Below are 20,726 nucleotides of genomic sequence, written 5' to 3'. Positions count from 1 at the left end.
CTATTAATGGACTAATATTATTTATATATTCTTGTGGTATAGATATTCAGTAACTAGACTGTGTATATCCATATTTCCCTGTTATAAGCTTCATTTCAACCTTTAGATCATTAGTATATGGTTTATTGTTCTTAAGCTATGTTCAGTTTATTAACCAGTGCCTTCCACGTTCATAGCCACATTTTTGACGTTATTGTGTATGTTATTTCCTATTTTATGGTGTGTTGCAGTGTGTTTGTTTGATATATAAACTCAGAATGTCTGAAATGAATGATTCGCGTAGTGGAGGCTGTAGTTGGCATTCTGGACTCAGCTGAACGGGTTAAACGAACAACGAACCATTAGGACGATAGGCTGATCAGACTGGTTGGATGTCGTTAGTTTAGTACAGTACACGGGCGAATAAGTCATATTTTGATTGTCGAATAGATCACGTGATAACTAGCCCAGCATAAAGACATAACAAATACCATTTTGATATTATAGCTGGTGTCTATTCATGATGAAAATACTAAATCTAGTTCCCAAGTCTAACATTCGACTGTAAGTGCTAATCCTCATTCCTCAAACTATATTATAACTGCCATTTAACCTTAGTAAATAGGTGAATATTGTCAAGGTCATTTTAGCGTTTCTTAGAGGTTGTCCATAAATTATAGTTGCACCATTGACTTCAGTAGTATATTAAGGTTAATCTGTATGGATAAATGATCGTAGTCTTTTAAAATTGACAGGTATTTTTTGTGTTTAACTGTAATATTGCCCATGAATGCCCTGTTATGGCCGAGGGTGGGTATAGTCCACTCTCCATCTCGAAATGCGCTCATATGGTCACGCGTACACAGCCACTGTCAGGGAAGTCCTACTCACTGTTGTTTACGAACTTGAAAGAACGAAAAGCATCAAGCACTGAAATTCGCATCGTAACCTTGAAATCTCTTTTAAACACCTTTGATTGACTCATTCATCAATTAGTTGTTATATTATATTAATCACAATGATTATTAATACTTACTTGAATCATTTTCAATAAATCAATATAATTTTGTTTATATTGATTTTGTTTTTTTTTAAATTTAAATCTTCAAATTTTAAATTTTTTAAATAATCATTAAATAATTGATATTTGAATTTTAAAATGTCATTTAAATTTTTATAAGATAAACATTGAATTTGTTTTAAAGAATATTCTAGAATAAACCATGGATTCATTGAATAAGAATTCATAATAGATTGAACTTGTTCAATACGTTTACATTCAATCTCATTAAAATGATGATAGAATTTGTTTAAATTCATTAATTGAATTGGATAAAGTGTACGATTTAATTCTGGTGGGAATTTTAAAATATAAATTTGAGATGGATCTAATAACAAAGTGTGATCTAATGGAGAATGATCTTTTATCATTTGTATTAGATTATCTAAAGAAAGAAAGAGAGTGAGAAAGAGAGAGAGATGGAGAATTTTATTAAAACAAAAGAAAATGAATGATTTATGAATTGATCAACATAGTGAAATCTAATTTAACGCATGTTTCGTCTTTTGTGAGATTCGTCAATTGTTCATATCTATGATTTACGATTTTATTTCATGTTAACTTCAGGTTATAGAATAAGTTAACCATGTATTGATAAATTATTTAGTGATGTTTAAAAGTTGAAAGAAAACAATCAAACTTTTTGAGAAAAAGTGAGTAGGATTTGTTATATCCGAGCGAAGATAAAATCACGAGTACCGTCTGAGACAAATTAATTGACTAATATTATCCATACATTCTTATGATATAACCATTCAATAATTGGATATAAATCGAATGTTCGAGTTCCCTAACTGAAGCAGGTGGGTTTCTCAGGGGTCATAACCAGAGCCTTTAACCTAAAGCTCTAATCCACAAGAATGTGGTCTCATGTTAGCTGGTTACCAATAATTGATTCATATGCCATTTGTTTCCTTGGGATATTGGAGCCCATGTGAATCAAGATGTTGCCACTCCCCTATGTTATATCCGAGAAAAGAATAAGTCACCAGTAACTTCTGAGACCTATTAATGCACTAATATTATTTATATATTCTTATGATATAAATATTCAGTAACTAGACTGTGTATATCTATATTCCCCTTGTTAACAGCTTTATTTTAACCTATATATTATTATTGTACGATTTACGATTCTTAATCTATGTTCAGTTTATTAACTACTGCCTCCTACATTCATAGTCACATTTTGGCGTTAATGTGTATGAATGTTATTTCCTATTTTATGCTCCGTCGCAGTCCGTTTGATTGATTTATAAACCCCAGTATGTGTGAAACAAATGATTCGATTCGATTTGCATAGAGGAAGCTGATATTGGTGTTCTGGACTCAAGTGGATGGACTAGGCGGATATAAGACCAATAAGGACGCCAGACTGCCTATACCAGTCGAACGTCATTGGTTTTGGCACAGTGCGAAGATTGTATAAGTCGTATTTTGATTGGTGGATAAATCACATGATAACTAGCCGGATATAAAGTCATAATAGGAATTGTTGAGTTATTACTTCTTCAAATGATACAGATGTGAATTTAACAAGGAATTGAATGATTGAGTTTTCATACCAGGGTCGTAACTACAGTGCAATGTGAATATTATTACAAACAAAATACTTTCCTAATAAAAACACTGGTAAGAGTAGGGAGAAATAAGCGTTTGAATAAATGAAAGATTCAAGATGTAAAAGAGAAGAGGTGAATGCATTTGCTTCATGAAAGTTCATTTCCATTTTAACAGTTAAGTTAATTATTATTTCAAAGTTCTTACAAGTTTTCAAATGACTATTTATAATTTTCTGTGATCAACTCTATGTCTTACGATGTTCCTAGTTAATGTTCAATAAGACAAAATATTACAATCGATTGATCATTGGGTGATGATCAATGTTATGTATGTCAGGTCCTTCTTAGTACAGATTGAATCCTATCGACCAATTTGTAATGTGGCCATCAGTCTAGGTGATTCGACATAACGTGCACTATACAACTTGATCGATAAGATTCGATCTGCACTAAAATCCAACTGACATAAATGGCATTGATCACTACTCAATGATCAATCAATTGTAAATACATTTCAGTCATACAGGAGGTCGGTCGAGGCCCGGATAGCTCAGTGGTTACGTCTCTAACTATGAAGCTGGGTGTCATGGGGTCGAATCTGCCAGGGAGCATCAGTCTACTCAAGATTACAGGTACACATTGCTGACAAGTGCCAAGTAGCACGAAACCTAGGTCAAGGGGTTCCTATTGACTACTTCAAACCACCATCTTATCTCAATATGATATCACTCCAGCTTAGTACGTACACAGAAATAGATGTCTGGGTATCCGTAACACATATATTGATAATTTTATTTCACAATACTAGTGACTTCCCCATTCGTGTTTAGGTTGTGGGTAACAGCTGACTGAATGTTCTAGGAATTCAGATCCGACAATATTGACAATTATCAGTCAAAACTCTTTCATACTCACATTTATAAAGTTTGTGAATTTCAAATGGACATGTTCGAATTCTGTACAATTTGAAACCTACAATGTAAATCAGTTCCATCAAGACTACAGACATGCTTAGTTTATGAGTAATGGTTGAGTTGAAACTTAGATTAAACAAGGTCTCTTGATGACAACACGTACAACCAACAATAAAAAAAGTTGATTGATTCACACAACTAACCATCAGATTTAGTTGTGATCGTCGATCCTGAATCATCTACAATAGTTTTATTATCCAATTTATTCATTAGACCGTATTCTTCAAGATAACGTGCTCTTGATAATTCAGCTCTTATTGCTCTACCAGGTTCCATTTCTTCCCAAGCTCTTTTTAAAGCTTTAATTTCTAATATTTTATTATCCATATTAATGACTTTAATGTCATTCTAATAAAATAATAAGAAAGTAGAAACATTCTATAAGCATAAAAGCAGGCAAATCAACAACATTCTATTCTTTCACTCAATTTCTATTCTCCAGAATTAATTATAAATAGTATTACTTACCTACTTACTTACTTACTTACTTACGCCTGTTACTCTTCGTGGAGGAGCATAGGCCACCGATAAGCACTCCCATCTGAACCTTTTCTTGGGCAACCCTTCCCAGTTCTTTCCAGTTGCTATTCATATCTGTTTATATTTCCCAACTTAATGTGTTCTTTGACCTTCCTCTTTTCCGCTTTCCTTCAGAATTCCAAGTTATCGCTTGCCTCGTGATGCAGTTTGGTGATTTCCTCAATGTATTTCCTATCCACTTCCAACGTCTTTTCCTAATTTCTTCTTCAGATGGAAGCTGGTTTGTTTTCTCCCACAAAAGGCTGTTGCTGGTGGCATCCGGTCAATGTATGTTGAGTATCTTGCAGAGACAACTATTTATAAATAATTGTACGTTTTCGTTGATGGTCGTAGTAGTTCTGGAAGTTTGAGCTCCGTATAGTAGAAGTGTGTTGACGTTCGTATTGAAGATTGTGACTTTGATGTTGGCTTACAGACAGTTGTTTTGAGTTCTATATGTTTTTCAACAGCAGGAATGCGGCCCTTTCTTTGACGATCCTCACATTTACGTCTGCATCGAATCCTCTTTGTTCATCGGTGATGCTTCCCAGGTATATGAAGGATTCCACATCTCCCAGAGTTTCACCATCAACTGCAGCATTACTCTGAATGAAAAATCTATTGCATGATCATTGTAGGTAATCTGAAAACGTTTCAATTGCTATGGTGAAGGCAACAATGAACCATCAACGTTAGGTACAAATAACAAAAGGAAGAAACAGCCCAGTTCAATATGACCAACCAATAAAACGAGAACTCATGATCTCAAATATTAAGATTACTATAATATCTATAAAAACCCCTTCTGATAATAATCAATATACGCTCACTAGTGACTGGTTTTTCAAAAGATATTTCATGAAGTTCTAGTGAGAAGCAATGACCAGTGAAGTTGAACCGCGTCTGTTGTGAGATAGTAATTCACTGAAAACAATGGTGAATATGTCGCTGAATTTCTTGGATTAGTTGAAGTTAGACGTTAAGACTGTTGGATGCTGGTCGGCTCAGTGATCTAATGGCTAAGCGCTCGCGCGCGAAACTGATGTGTCCTGGGTTCGAATCTCGCGAGGCGGGATCGTGAATGTGCACTGTTGAAGAGTTTTATGCTATGACAAAACGGCCGTCCAGTATTCCCATGTTTTCTATGATGATCTAGCATCAATCCACTTATGATCTCAACTATTAAAATTATTATAATATCCACAAAACCCTTTCTGATATTAAAACGAGAACATGCTTTTTTCAACTGACTAGTTAGATAAAACACACAGTATTAGCATCCTGAACTACAATACGATTGACATTTATAAATGTATACTTGAATTCATAAGTCAATTATATCTAGACTAACATGGAATTACTGGATGGCTGTTTCGTCCTCATATAGAACTCCTCAGTAACTCACTGACGATAGGGTAATTTTGTGAATTGGTTAAAGTTAGATATTTGTAATGTTCTACTAACAACTATGCATCTGTAGTGACCTACTGTTATCAAGAGAACGCGACTGGTTTAATGAAAATTATTATTATAATCAATTGTACCAATGATTGTTTTACTGTGCTCGTTTGTTTAACTGCGCTAAAGATAGCCTTATTGCTCTTCCATTATTCTCCATTACTGTTTCGCCGTTCGTGACTCCGTTTGCACGTACTTTCTTCAGCCGATTCCGCTTGTACCTTTTCTTAGCACGATCTCGGTATTCATTTGATACCACGAGATCACCAACGAATAAATTTGGTTACGTTCAACCTTCGCCTTCTGATTTATTTGGCGCGTGTTTCTTTGTAGTGGTGTTCATAGTCGATTGGGACTCGACACCACGCTACACATTTATTAACATGAAATAAAATTGACTACCATTAGAAAAATTGTCATAAATAAACAACAGATAAACATCGAAATAGTTCCACTTAAGAAACATACTATTTCTATGAATAAATCTTACAGAATTATTACATATTATTCTCATTTTCCAATGAGCTTGATTAAAATCAATTTTTGCTGAAGTACCACGTGTAGAACCAGATTTTTGACCAGTGATACCAACTGTTTTGTTTCCAGGTGATTTTGTTGCTGATTTAATAGTTCTACTGTCAGAACTTTTATCAGCTGAAGTATTTCGAGAAGTTGTATTATTTACTGAAAAAGTAAATCAATGAATGAACGATGATTAAGACAAATGATATTCTATTATTGTAGTATTTTCTTATAATGAGGTGATACTTAATTGGTTAAACCACTTATATCACTAATAATAAGTTGAGATACACTTTCTAAAAACTTGGCCAGTCTACAATATGAAACCAGAGACCAAATATATCCTGGAGACTGAAGGCCGTGGGTTCGAATCCCGCGAGAGGAATCGTAGATGCGCACTGCTGAGGGTCTCACAATAGGACGAAACGGCCGTCCAGTGCTTCAAGGTTTTCAATGATGGTCTAACATCATCACTCGGTTCATGATCTCAATCAAAACTTAACAATCTCCACAACCTCTATACTGATATATCCTAGAAAGTTGAATTCCCACAATAATTCGAATAGTAATTGACACAAACCTATAGTATATACATGTGTCAGGGCTGACCGAAATAGATGTGTGCAAGGAATTTTTGGTCCGATGAATAATGCACTGACATACTAGAGTCTATTCACACATCCATCCATCGCTTGTTATGAGATCTTTCAACAACTAAACATATTGGAATCCTTCTTCACCTTCTTCATTTCAGGAAGCTAGGTCGTTTCACTAGCATATGCAATGTGATTCAAAGCCGAGTCCGTAAACAAATATTTAGTAATTCAATTACTTAAACATAAAAAGCTTTTTTTGATTTAAATGATGTAATTATAAGCATTTTTAGACAAACATGTCTGCAACTCTGGACGTTCTTAATTCTTCAGCCAATTTCAGAGTCGAACTAGACAATATGATATTAGTTGATTTACTACTTATCAATTTTGAACGGTTTTGATATTTCTGAGTTTGATGTTTAGATCATGAAGCTTTCATTGGTTTTTTAAATATCCACATAGTACAAACTTGAAATATTCATTACATCATCTCGTCTACAGAATGCGATACCATTGAAACTCATTTTCTGTCTCACAGATCTCCAAAATACCAAGTCAGTTTATCAACCTATCGTGTTTCAATATTCTGTCATGTTAAATGACTGTATTATATGTTTCTAACAGTCGGTCAACCCAACTATTCAGCGAGAGAAAAACAAACTGACTAAGAAGCTGTGTCATCATCTGGTCCATGATGAGGGCGTGAGTTCGAATCCCACCTCCAACACATACTTAGGAAAGTAAGCTCTCCCTTTTGAAATGCTCTCAACTGGCCACATGCATACAACCACTGTCAGGGAAGTCCTACTCCCTGTCTTCTGGTTGCATTGCTGTTGTTTACGAAATTGAGAGGGCGAAAAACGAATATCCGGTACTTCAACCGGGTTGGTTTACTCGGGAGTTTGAAGACCATGGTTATAAATCAGGGGTGTACATGCGTTCCACGATCCTGAAAAAACATATGGTGTATGAAATAATCGTTGGTCACCTGCTACCATGAGAATACATCTCCTTACTTTGCTCCACTACTTTGTGGATCAGACCTTCAGGTCGAAGGCTCTGGGCGTGGCCCCATAACAAAACCACTTACTTCGGTTTGGGAACCCGGGTAGTATCACAGCCCTCACACAAGTCAAATGAGATTCGTGTGGCGCATATATATCAGCTGCCCTCCTTGTACCAATGTTTGTGTTTAAATAGATAAATAAAAAGCTGTATCATCAACCTACAAATAATTTATTAACGAACTTTACGTATTTATAGGTGCCCAGATTGATACAGACAGGGATATATGTGCGGTTACCGTGGATACATGAATGACCTATACTTATAGCTGACTGATCATCTGCATATCATTTCATAAAAGCTGAGAGTCAGAGAATAAGTTATACAACACAAACAACTAAACTAACTAAGCTTTTCTCGGGCATATGTTAGTTCAAACAAAACCAGTTCCATTTGTAATGAGTAATAGATGAACAAAATAGTAGAATTTCACTGGTCACATAGTGTCATACGATTTGAAAGATTTCAGACTGATTATTCGAACCTAAGACTATCAAATCACTTCTCATGTTAGAAGGTTAGGTGAAATCTATAGGAATCCCTATATTTCATATACATTTCATACTAGGTGAAACGTATCAGCAAGGCATGTATCTACACGTTTGAAGAAATAGATATTTACTCTGAAACACAAAGCTGCACTAACCAGTATCAGAGTCAAAAAAGTTGCCACTATTGTAGAACGTATAAATCAAATCTTCAATGAAGATGTTAGAATAAACATGACATACTCATTGATCAGTCAGTGTGTATATTCTGGTTATATAGAAAATCAATCACGACTCAAATAGCCACATTAGTAACATCTTTATGAAATTGAGTGATATGGGTTCAAGTCCAGTAAAAGAAATGGGATTCTTCGAGATTGTGAATATGTATTGATGAAGGATAGTACATAGCACTGGGAATTATATCTAATACCTCTTCTTGATAACATTCTACGACCTACCACTAGAAAAACTGGGTACTTAATGTCAAGTCACCCATGATAATGATCAAATAATCAACACTTGTTGAGGACGATAGATCCCCAAACTCATATTTTGTGATTTTATCATATCGATTAAATGATTAAATAGCAGTCAATTGACGAACTTATCGATTGAATATTTGAATGGCTGTCCATTGATGGACTTATTGATTGATGTTTAAAAATTTTACCATGACAATATCGATTATAAATATTTGCATAAATACGCTTGACTTGTGTGCCTGATTGACTTGACTTGATCTGACATGACTTGGTATCTGCTGGTTACCTGTAGAATACACTTCTACGTCTTACCAAGACTTCTTGATCGAGTTAGCTGAGTCGGGGACAACGGACCGGAATAGTTCATCGAATCTCTGAATCCTGATCCTTCGTTCCGTTCCGAATAAGCCGAATCAGTAGTACCATTCAAGCTTAACGAACCTAACAATTTGGCGACGGTGGTTTCGGGAACATGGATCCTTCTAAACTTGAATTATTACTCGAGCAGCAGATGAAACTTATTCAGATGTTAACAGATACAAAGCTTACTAGATGTCGCTGTGGTAGTTTTATGCGAGTTGGGTGGTTGTTGGACTACATGAACTTCGGCACGATCTGAACCACCACTCTGTACCATCGTAGTATCACGCTGTAGGTTGATTAGGCGTTGATATTCGTTTGCACTATCATTAAGAGTTAGTTTTGGATCTTGATTCAAACGACTTAGCAAGCGTGTTCTAATGTCACTGAACTTCTGCGATTGAAGGCTGCAGATGAGAATGAGTGCTTTAAGTTGGTCTTCAGTAAGCGACTTCAACCGGAAGCGTTCACATTCTTGGTTGACGATACCCACATGTGTGAGAAAATCATCATCTTCATTCATAGTGAACTTCAAACATCGATAGCGCGCATTGAATAGTGAGTTGTCTCCGAATTGTTGGCTCAATGACTGGACAGTGTCCAAGAATGAACGATCGCGTGGATTTAGAGGCAGAATTAGATTGCAATACCTGTCTAGTTCCTAATATGCCGAATCAGTAGTACCATTCAAGCTTAATGAACCCAACACACTATACTAGACAAGAATGAGTTTGATAAATCAGTATCAATGGTGTCTTCGAATCAATAATTGTATATCCTGGAACAACCGAGTAAGTAATCCAGTTGTTAGGAAACGAGTAATAGATAAGGATGGCAAATCAATTGATGAAATGATGAAACTTAATCAGTTGAGATCAATGAGACATGTGTTACGTATGCCCGACCACCGATTGCTCCGACATGTGATGTTTTATGATGTAGGAGTAGGCTGGAAGAAAACCAGGGGCAGCCAAAACAAAACATGACACGAATTCATGAAGTCACTAACAAGTGGACTGAGCCATATTGGTTGGTGTATACTACCTGATTGGGATCCACGAGATGATAGTAACTGATGGTTAGAGACCTTGAGTGACATGGTTCATAATCGTTTGCAATGGTGCGGGTGCATCCACCCTCTATGTTCTCCCAAGTTATAATCTTCTGAATTCTTCATGTCCTTTTATTTCTTTTCTCTTTGCAACTTTATTTCACTGGGTTGTACTCCCTGAATAACATTTTCAAACTGTAATGTTTCCGATTACTGCTTATACTTTTACTACTTCTACCAGTATGGGATTTGACTGGACAATTGTATGTGTGTGCTGATGTGGTATAGCAACTCGAACTGATGTACGTACGTACGTACGTACATACGTACGACGTTCTACGTTGTTGTTGACTGACTGACTGATCAGTCAGTATATAATAGCCTTGATCAAACCATGGACAATTGTTTTCATAAAACTTACTTAAATTATCTGCTTCAATATCAAATAAACAAACAAATAATGAAAAAAAGAAAGAACAAATAAAGTAATCAATAATTAACCTTGACACTCTTCAAGTTTATTACAACGCTGTTCTTCTAAAAATGCCCAATTACTTATACTCAATGGCCAATTTTTACCATCTACATAAGCTTCAATCCAATAATATCGTTCTTCTTCTTTTTCTCCTTCTATTTGCTGACTATCTGATCTATGTGAATGTGGTGAACTGGAATTGAATTGTTCATATTGATTTGATCGCTCTATATTAGCACTATTAGTACTACTAGAACCTCGACCACTTCCTGTTGTACTACCACCAGTTGAACTGCCAGAACTACTCTAAATTATGAATTGATTTGTATAGAGGAAACATTGTTGTTAATTATTTAAAAGGAGTAGAATACTAAGTTAAGTAAAGTTATCAAATATATTAGAAAATAATGGCAACCTGTTCAAACGTTTAACTCCGCCTGGAGCCCCTCTTGGGCTACTGCCGATCCTAAGCTCGAATAAAGGAGGGTTGGGCATGGGGTTAGCAACCCCATCCCGTAGAAAACGAACTCGCTAAAAATAATTCAAACCATTTAAACTCTGCTCTGAAAGTTAGAATGTCTTCATTTAAAGTTTTTAGTTTATGTTTAAACGTTCGCATTACCTATTTTCTAATTGTACAATATCTTTCTAAATAACTATTCTGTTTTACATTTGTTTGAAGTGAATAATTATGATACCCAAATGTATGTGCTTACTCAGTATTATGAAAGAATTAAAACCCATCATAATGGTAAATTGTCGAGGAAGGTACTGAGTTTAATTTCAAATATGAATATAAACATTAGGCTGCTGACTAATCCAGCTGACGAATCTCAAACAGGATGAAACTCGCTTCCTGTATTTCACTACTACATATAAATATATTTATTATATACTGTTGTTGTTATTTCGATACAACGCCGTAACTACTAAGATGACCGTACTGATTATTTTTCTCAGTAAATGTTTGAAGTGGTCGGAGGTAGTCGACTGGAAGCTCTAGAACTAGGCTTTGTGTTATTTATATCTCGTTAACAAAGAATACCTGTAACTCTTAGTAAACTGGTGTCCCTTAGTAAACTTGATCGTGCGTCATATAACCTTACAATCTGAGACATCACTACTGAGATGTTTACAGTGCTCATTCTAGTAGAACTTATTATTCCTATGGGATTAGAACCCAATTCAAAATTTACTGAAATAAGAGACTCCAACTATTTTGTCTTAGTTTGTCACTAACCAGTTGTGTACAGACACAACTTTAAACTGGATCGATCCCAGAATCTTGACGTTTGGCAGCTAGTATAATAATGCCAAGTCATTGAATACACTAATCCAAATTCCCAGCTACAAATAATATGTGACATAATATGATCCCTAACCAATGTCACTAGTGAGCTTATAATTCATTCTCAGGTTGAATGGTCTAAATAATCTAAGTCTACCATTTAAAGACTTCTAGAAATTCATACCGAAACTACTCATTAGTAAGCATAAAATTATTATTAAGTAACTTCTAGTTCTCATGAAAATTAGCTTCTAACTGTATAAAAACTCTGGAAGCTAATATTTGAAGAATTAGTTCGTATCACTCTAATATAAATCTATTAATTAGTTGATTTGGTATTTCACAGGTTGAAATCATGAGTCGATGGAAGCTAGACCACGATGAAAAACCCGGAAGCACTGGACGACCGTTTCGTCCTATTGTGGGACTCCTCAGCAGTGCACATCCACGACCCTGACTCGCGGGATTCGAACCCAGATCTGGCTTCAATTGACTATTTGCAATCATTCATCAGACCTTCTAATGTTCTGTTTTTTTTTGTAAGGTTGGAAAAATTTGAATGTTCTATGAGATTAGTAACCATGATGAATACAACGTCATAACTAATGGATTGATTACATAAAATACGTAATTATTTTCATTGATAGAATTTATTCAACTTACTCCCGGTTTCATATTTTTCTTCACTGATGCAGATCTTCTTGGAGATACTTTAGTAGTATTCAATTTATTCGATATAACTTTTGAATTGGTCACATCTTTTATACTTAATTTGACATTGTCACCTTTATTCACTTCTAATAGACGTCCTGAATTAGATGTTTGACTATTTCTGTCATCTATTATTGTATCAGCTAATATAATATAAGCAAAAATACATGCTGCACCAAAACCTTCAGCAGAGATCATTTCTTTATTGCCCATTTTAATGCATAAACGCGTATAAACATTTGGTACAGATAATCGTAAATGAACCGTTGTCAAACTATCATTAGAAGCCTATTAGTAAATGAGAAAAAAAAGAAAATATAAATGGTTAGAATTTTTTGATTGAGATCATGAACCGATTGATGTCAGACCACCTTTGGAAACCTGGTAGCACTGGACGGCCGTTTCGCCCTATTTTGGGACTCCTCAGCAGTGCGCATCCATGATCCCGTTCGTGGGATTCGGACCCAGGGCCTTCGGTCTCGAGCGCGAACGCTTAACATCTAGACCACTGAGTTGGCCGGCATGCGACGGTGTTAATGTCCAACTTCAACAAATCCACGAAATCGCGCGACCATCTTCCATTGTACTGAGACAGATACCTATCTCTACCCGATATGGATTAGCTCCACTGGTCACGGCGAATAAGTAGTTGTTTTCTTCCAGATTTTCCATGGTGATCTAGCTTCAATCGACTCATAATCTCAACTATTGAAATTATTATAATATCCATAAAAACCTCTTCTGATATTCATCAACATATGCTCACTAGTGACTGGTTTCAAGAGATATTTCGTGGAGTTCTTCTAGTGAGAAGCAATGAACGGTGAAGTTCAAAGGGGTCTGTTGTGTGATAATCACTCACTGATGACAATGATGGACAGTGGTGAGATTTCGTGAATTGTTTGAAGTTAGACATTAACACCGTTACGTACCAGTCGGCTCAGTGGTCTAGTGGTTAAGCGTTATCGCGTGAGACTGATAAATCCTGTGCTTGAATCCCGTGTGCGGGATGGTGAATGCTCACTGTTGAGAAGTCCCATACTAAGACGAAACGGCCGTCCAGTTTTTCCATGTTTTCTATGGTGGACTCATGAGTTCAACTCTAATTTTATTTAGCTTATTCGATAACTGTTATGAGATAGAGAACCATTGAAATCTACATAGCACTTAACAATCGTTTCTTCATAACTTATTCGCAGAAGTGAACAATGATGCTATATGAGATTGATAATATGAACTTCAAATTACATAAACTGGAATATATACCCTATCATAACAATCATCATATGTTTACTAGTAATTCTTGAAATCCGAATAAGAACCTATAAGCTATAGAATTCAGGAATTGATTGAATTTAGAAATAGAAATCTTTACATTCAAACTTAGTAGTCTAAAGGTTTGAGGTCTCCTACATTCAATCCAAAGTCAGGGTTATGAACATGCTCTGTTGATAAATCACATACTAGAATGAAATAGTTATGTCATGAATTGACTGACGTTAGACATATCAATGTTTAAAGCTATGCCTCGTAGTCTAATAAAGGTTCTAGATCTCTTATGTTCAATCCAAAGGTACAGTTATGAACATACTTTGTTAATCAGTCATATACTTACTGACTTACTTACGCCTGTTACTCCTCATGAAGGAGCATAGGCCGCTCACCAGCGTTCTCCATCCAACCCTGTCCTGGGCAATCCTTTCTAGCTCCGTCCAGTTGTAATTCATCGTTTTCATATCTGCTTCTATTATCCGACGTAATGTGTTCTTTGGCCTTCCGCTTTTTCGCTTCCCATCAGGGTTCCAAGTTAGGGCTTGCTTCGTGATGCAGTTTGACGATTTGCGTAATGTATGTCCTATCCATTTCCATCGTCTTTTCCTAATTTCCTCTTCAGCTGGAAGTTGGTTTGTTCTCTCCCACAGAAGGCTATTGCTGATGGTGTCCGGCCAATGGATGTTGAGTATCTTGTGTAGACAGCTGTTTATAAATACTTGTACTTTCTTGATTGTGGTTGTTGTAGTTCTCCAAGTTTCAGCTCCATACAGTAGAATTGCCTTGACGTTCGTATTGAAGATTCTCACTTTGATATTGGTTGAAAGTTGTTTTTAGTTCCATATGTTCTTCAATTGTAGGAATGCGACCGTTGCTTTGCCGATCCTCGCCTTTACGTCTGCATCGGATCCTCCTTGTTCATCGATGATGCTTCCCAGGTATGTGAAGGACTCTACATCTTCCAGAGTTTCGCCACCAAGTGTGATTGGATTGCTGTTCTCCACTTCGAATTTGAGGACCTTAGTTTTCCCTTTGTGTATGCTGAGGCCTACTGATGCAGAGACTGCTGCTACACTGGCTGTCTTCATCTGCATCTGTTCGTGTGTACGTGATAGGAGGGCTAGGTCATCTGCGAAGTCCAAATCGTCTAATTGATTCTGAGCTGTCCATTGTATTCCGTGTTTTACTTCAGATGCTGAGGTCTTCATAATCCAGTCGACCACCAGAAGAAAGAGGAAGGGAGAGAGTAAACAGCCTTGTCTGACTCCGGTCCTTACTTGGAATGCATCTGTCAGCTGTCCTCCATGCACTACTTTGCACTGTAGTCCGTCGTGTGAATTCCGGATAATATTGACAATCTTCTCAGGAACTCCGTAGTGTTGAAGAAGTTTCCATAATGTCTTCCTATCTACACTGTCGAATGCCTTTTCATAATCAATGAAGTTGATGTATAGTGATGAGTTCCACTCAACTGATTGTTCGACGATGATCCCTAGTGTTGCAATTTGGTCTGCGCACGACCGATCCTTACGGAATCCAGCTTGTTGATCTCGAAGTTGGGCGTCTACTGCATCTTTCATCCGGTTCAGGAACACAGTTAGAGACTTTCCGTGGTACTGACAGTAGTGTGATGCCTCTGTAGTTTTCACATTTGCCCAGATCTCCTTTCTTTGGAATCTTGACGAGGTCTCCTTCTTTCCAGTCCATCGGCACTTGTTCCTCCTCCCAAATCTTTTTGAATAGAAGATAAAGCATGCTTGTGGTTGCTTCGATGTCTGATTTCAGTGCTTCAGCTGGTATGTTGTCGGGTCCTGCTGCTTTGCCGTTCTTGATTTGTCTGACGGCCATTCTAATTTCTTCCGTAGTTGGTGGATTGACATCTATAGGAAGATCTATGTGTGCTGCTTCGATGTCCGGTGGATTCACTGGAGCCGGCCTATTCAGGAGTTCCTCGAAGTATTCTACCCATCTGTTACGCTTTTGTTGAATTTCGGTGATTTTCCTGCCTTCTTTGTCTTTGACCGGCCTCTCTGGTTTACTGTATTTCCCTGATAGTTTCTTCGTTGTATCGTAAAGCTGTTTCATATTTCCTTCTCTAGCAGCTTTTTCTGCCGTCGTTGCTAGTTCTTCAACGTATTTCTTCTTGTCGGCTCTAATGCTCCTCTTCACTTGTTTGTTTGCTTCTATGTATTCAGCTTGTGCTTGGACTTTCTCTGCTCGTGTTCGGCTGTTGTTTATTGCTGCCTTCTTGTTCTTCCTTTCTTTGATCTTGTCCAGTGTTTCTGTAGAGATCCATTCCTTATGATGGTATTTCTTTAGACCGAGAACCTCTTGACACGTTGAAGTTAATGCTTCCTTGATGCCTTGCCAGTTTTCCTTCATAGTAGTTTCTTCTTCTTTCAGTAGATCTTGTAAGGCTTGGAACCTGTTGTTGAGAGCTATCTTGAATTCATTGAGTTTGTTAGTATCTCGAAGGAAGGCTGTATTGAACCTTTGTATTGCTGTTTGTCCACTTGTCCAGTTCTTTTTTAGCTTCAGTTTCAAATTGGCTACAACTAGGTGGTGATCTGAAGCTACGTCAGCACCTCTCTTGGTTCTCACATCTTCCATTGTCCTTCGGAATTTTTTGTTGATGCAAATATGATCTATTTGGTTCTCTGTAGTGTGGTCCGGTGAGATCCATGTAGCCTAATGTATACGCTTGTGTGGAAATATTGTGCCTCCTATGACCAATTTGTTGAATGCACATAGATTTGCAAATCTTTCTCCATTTTTGTTTCTTTCTCCCAGTCCATGTCGTCCCATAATATCTTCATATCTAGTGTTGTCTATTCCGACTTTGGCATTTAGATCTCCCATCAGAATAGTTAGATCCTTTCTTGGGCATTTCTCAATGATTGACTGCAGCCGCTCGTAGAACTGATCTTTAATTTCGTCGTTGCTATCATTGTTGGGTACATAACATTGGATAATATTCATTGTGATCCCCTCCTTCTTTGTTTTGAATGATGCTTTGATGATTCTGGATCCGTGAGATTCCCATCCTACAAGTGCATTTCGTGCTACTTTGGACAGCATAAGAGCGACTCCCTGAGTGTGTGGAGCATTGTCCTCTTCGTGACCGGAGTATAGCAGCATCTCTCCCGTAGCTAGCCTTTTCTGTCCAGCTTGGGTCCAGTGGGTTTCGCTGATTCCCAGTACTGCTAAGTTGTATCTCCTCATTTCCATTGATATTTGACTGGTCTTCCCGGTTTCCCACATTGTTCGAACGTTCCATGTACCTATAAAAATTTTTGCTCTGGTTGTTAGAAGGGGCATCGGCCTCGTGGCTTCCGAAGGAACTCGGCTTTCACCATGAAGCGTCATAATTCTTCTAAATGAAGACCTTCTAACTCCCAGGGCAGAGTTGAAATGGTTTGGATTATTTTTTCTGGTAAGCGTTTTTTAGCGAGTTGGTTTTCTACGGGATGGGGACGCTAACCCCATGCCCAACTCTCCTACTTTTCCCAGGCTTGTGACCGGGAGCAACCCTATAAGAGCTACAGGCGGAGTTAATCAGTCATATACTTAAATAAAATAGTTGTTCAGGGTTAACTAGTTTTAAAAATGATTCCCTAACAACAAATAAGGCAGTTACTATATAAATAAACTTACTATAATTCTACGTCGAAATAATAGATTTTTCCGATTTGGTTCATAATAATCTTCTAATTCAATAACATGAAAATTTGACCATAAATTTAATGTTGTATTTAATGGTTTAGGAAGATTTTCATTACCAATGATACCTGGTCCTAATAATTGTAAATTCCATTTACCATTTGGTATAGGTGTTATATGATTAGTTACTAATCCTAATAAACTATATCCATGTTTATTTTCTTTAAGATTTAACCAACTATAAGGATATTCAATGGATGGATGAATGATTTCACCTATAAAAAAAGGAAAACATACATATATATAGAAAGGGGAGTGGTAAAGTGGATAGTTTATGATATTTTTCTTGCTTTTAGAAGTACTTTATATAACTAATCACTTCATATCATATCTAGGATTTACAATCCAGAATAAACAACCAGATTCAATCAGTTAGTCAGTAACAAAGTAGAATTTTGTACGTATGTACATCATTTCAAGTTGCTATACCACATCAGCACAGAGATACAATTGTCCATCTAAATCCTATAGTGGTAGAGTTAGTAAAAGTATAAGAAGTAATCGGAAAGATTGAGGTTTGAAAATGTTATTCAATGAGTATAATACAGTGAAAGGAATTTGGAAAGAAAAAATGGGATATGAAGAATTCAGAAGATTAGAATTTGGGAGAACACAAAGAGTGAATGCACCTTGCGCACACCATTTCAAACAATCTTGAGTCATGTCATTCAAGGTCTCTAACAATCGCTTACTATCGTCCCGCGGATCCCAACAAGGTAGTCTACACCTACCAATATGGCTCAGTTAACTTGCCAGTGACTTCATGAATTCGTGCCGTGTTTTGTTCTGGCCGCTCCTAGTCTTCTTCCAACCTACTCCTATACCGTAAAGCATTGCTCTTCGAGGCGGTTGGTGTTTGGGCATACATAACACGTGTCCCAGCCATCTCAACTGATGAAGTTTCACTACTTCATCAATTGATTTGCCACCCTTATCTAGTACCCGTTTCTTAACAACTGGATTACTTACTCAGTTGCCTCAGGATATACGATCAATGATTCGAAGACACCTATGATCGGATACTAGTAACCTACGAATATCCTCTACTCTTACAGGCCATGTTTCACAATGAAGTTACAAGTGATCACTCTCCATGAGTCCGGTGTATAAATCAAGGAGAGGAATGGAAATCACATATTTTCTAGTTCATAGGTCAAGTGCCTATTCGTTCACACCCAATGAACAATCATATTTTACATTCATAACTACAGATCAATATCACTGATTGATATGAGATAAAAAGCTTTAGAAAACTATAAAACTTTATGTATTACATTTATTTCATCATTTTGAGTAATACATAATCATAGTTCAATTCGTTATCCAACATATGATCAACAGTGAACATGATAGTGTTAAACTACCAATTCAGAATCCAACACTTTATATTTCTCATTTCACTCCGTTGAAAATGGTCATTTATTGGTTCTATGTTCAAGGGATTAAGATATCACCTAGGATCAGCAAACGGAACGAAAGACAGCAAGAAAACAACAGGACAAGCCAGGCTATTTACCTGTACCTCAGCGCTGTTAACTAAAAGGAGAAGGCAAGCCCTAATCAGAAAAATATGTATTTCACAAGGAGCCCGAAAGAACGCAACTCATGCGTATATATACAATTCACTTGAAAATTATAAGAACTAAGATAAATACTGAAATTACTTCGAATAATCAGAGTTTTTTAGAAACATCCGAGAGAATTCAGAGAAAGACGTTAGTTTTTCATTATCCTGAGTGGACAACTACCAATTTTAGTATGTTTTCCAGAATCTCACATCTAATTACATTAATATCCTTGTACTGTGTTCACTACATCATCAAGCAGGAATTAGATCCGATGTTTCACAGCGTGAAAGCTTCTCGAGTACTTACGTTTCCCCAACTCTGTACATAAACTAAGCTCCAAAGTTAAACTTCTTTCATATTTACTATTCGTTCGTCGTTCAAGAGTATAAGAGTTTTGGGGAGCAGGAAATAATAAGGAAATTTGTGCAAAATCGCTCGAATATAAGATGTATCAGAATGACTGAAAATTAGATAACGCTAGATGACTCGATAGTCATGAATATGAATAAAACTATTTACCTGTGTCCCCTGATTTTCAGTGATATTTTAATCTCAGAATGGGTTTTGTGGAGAGTTATTTTTTAGAAATTTCACAGGTTGAAATCATGAGTCGATGGAAGCTAGACCACCATGGAAAACCTGGAAGCACTGGACGGCCGTTTCGTCCTAGTATGGGACTCCTCAGCAGTGCGCATCCACGGTCCCGCACCACGCGGGGTTCGAACCCAGGACCTACTAGCTTCGCGCGTGAGCACTTAACCACTAGACCACTGAGCCGGCATCTAACGGTGTTAATGTCTAACTTCGACTAATCCACGAAGTTGCGCCACCGTACACCATTGTCTTTAGTGAGTTGTTATCTCACGACAGACTGGTTGAACTCCACTGGTAACGGCTTCTCACTAGAACTCTAGGAGTTTTTCCTGAAGTCAGTCACTAGTGAGCAGTTGATTATTATCAGAATGGATGCCCACTGCTGAGGAGTCCCATACTAGGATGAAACGGCACTCCAGTGCTTCCAGGTTTTCCATGGTGGTCTAGCTTCCATCGACTCATGATTTCAACCTGTGAAATATTTTTATCTATTGGTTTTCAGTGTCAAATCTTATCACCAAGTAAAGTTGACCTTTATCCAATAGACTAGCTGTTTCTTATAGAGTAGCTGACTGTGGGATACGGTAAACAGGTTAGAACTGGATTTGTACTGGTGTCCAGTCATAAAGTTCAACTGAACATTTATTACTCTAAAATCTTGAATATTATTCATCAAACTACTTAAAAGCTACTTCTTATTTTGTAAACACATGTTGTCACTTTGATTTGTAGCTTAGGATATATATATATATGAGGTTTTCATCATGAACTGACATCAGCTATAATGATAAAACTTTATTTAGCCAAATGGATAAATGAATTTAGCGCCAAAATCCGAAACCTATTATCTTATACATGATTGGTTTGTCGATAAATTTTAGCCTCGCCGTTTTATTAGTTATAACCCCTCAATTATCAGGTTTTGTATGAACCGATTTTACGTTAACATCAGGTAGTGGAATTGGCACCGTAACCTTGA

At 36.8% G+C, this 20,726-nt stretch overlaps 1 protein-coding gene across 1 annotated transcript in view; it reads right to left on the bottom strand.

The window, feature by feature from the left end:
* Nucleotides 1-1,026: 1,026 nt before the first annotated feature.
* The window catches only part of MS3_00010532 (uncharacterized protein), a gene marked incomplete at both ends in the record, with an annotated part of 32,055 nt that continues 12,355 nt past the window's right edge, over nt 1,027-20,726 (bottom strand). Inside the window, 6 exons of the mRNA XM_051218906.1 lie at nt 1,027-1,424; nt 3,719-3,923; nt 6,043-6,236; nt 10,621-10,900; nt 12,546-12,881; nt 17,520-17,800. Coding sequence (XP_051064069.1) covers nt 1,027-1,424; nt 3,719-3,923; nt 6,043-6,236; nt 10,621-10,900; nt 12,546-12,881; nt 17,520-17,800 — 1,694 coding nt within the window. The remainder of the gene's footprint in view (nt 1,425-3,718; nt 3,924-6,042; nt 6,237-10,620; nt 10,901-12,545; nt 12,882-17,519; nt 17,801-20,726) is intronic.

The sequence above is a fragment of the Schistosoma haematobium genome, assembly GCF_000699445.3.
Source record: "Schistosoma haematobium chromosome Unknown HiC_scaffold_215, whole genome shotgun sequence".
NCBI lineage: Eukaryota > Metazoa > Platyhelminthes > Trematoda > Strigeidida > Schistosomatidae > Schistosoma > Schistosoma haematobium.
This window is presented reverse-complemented; position numbering and strand designations above follow the sequence as displayed.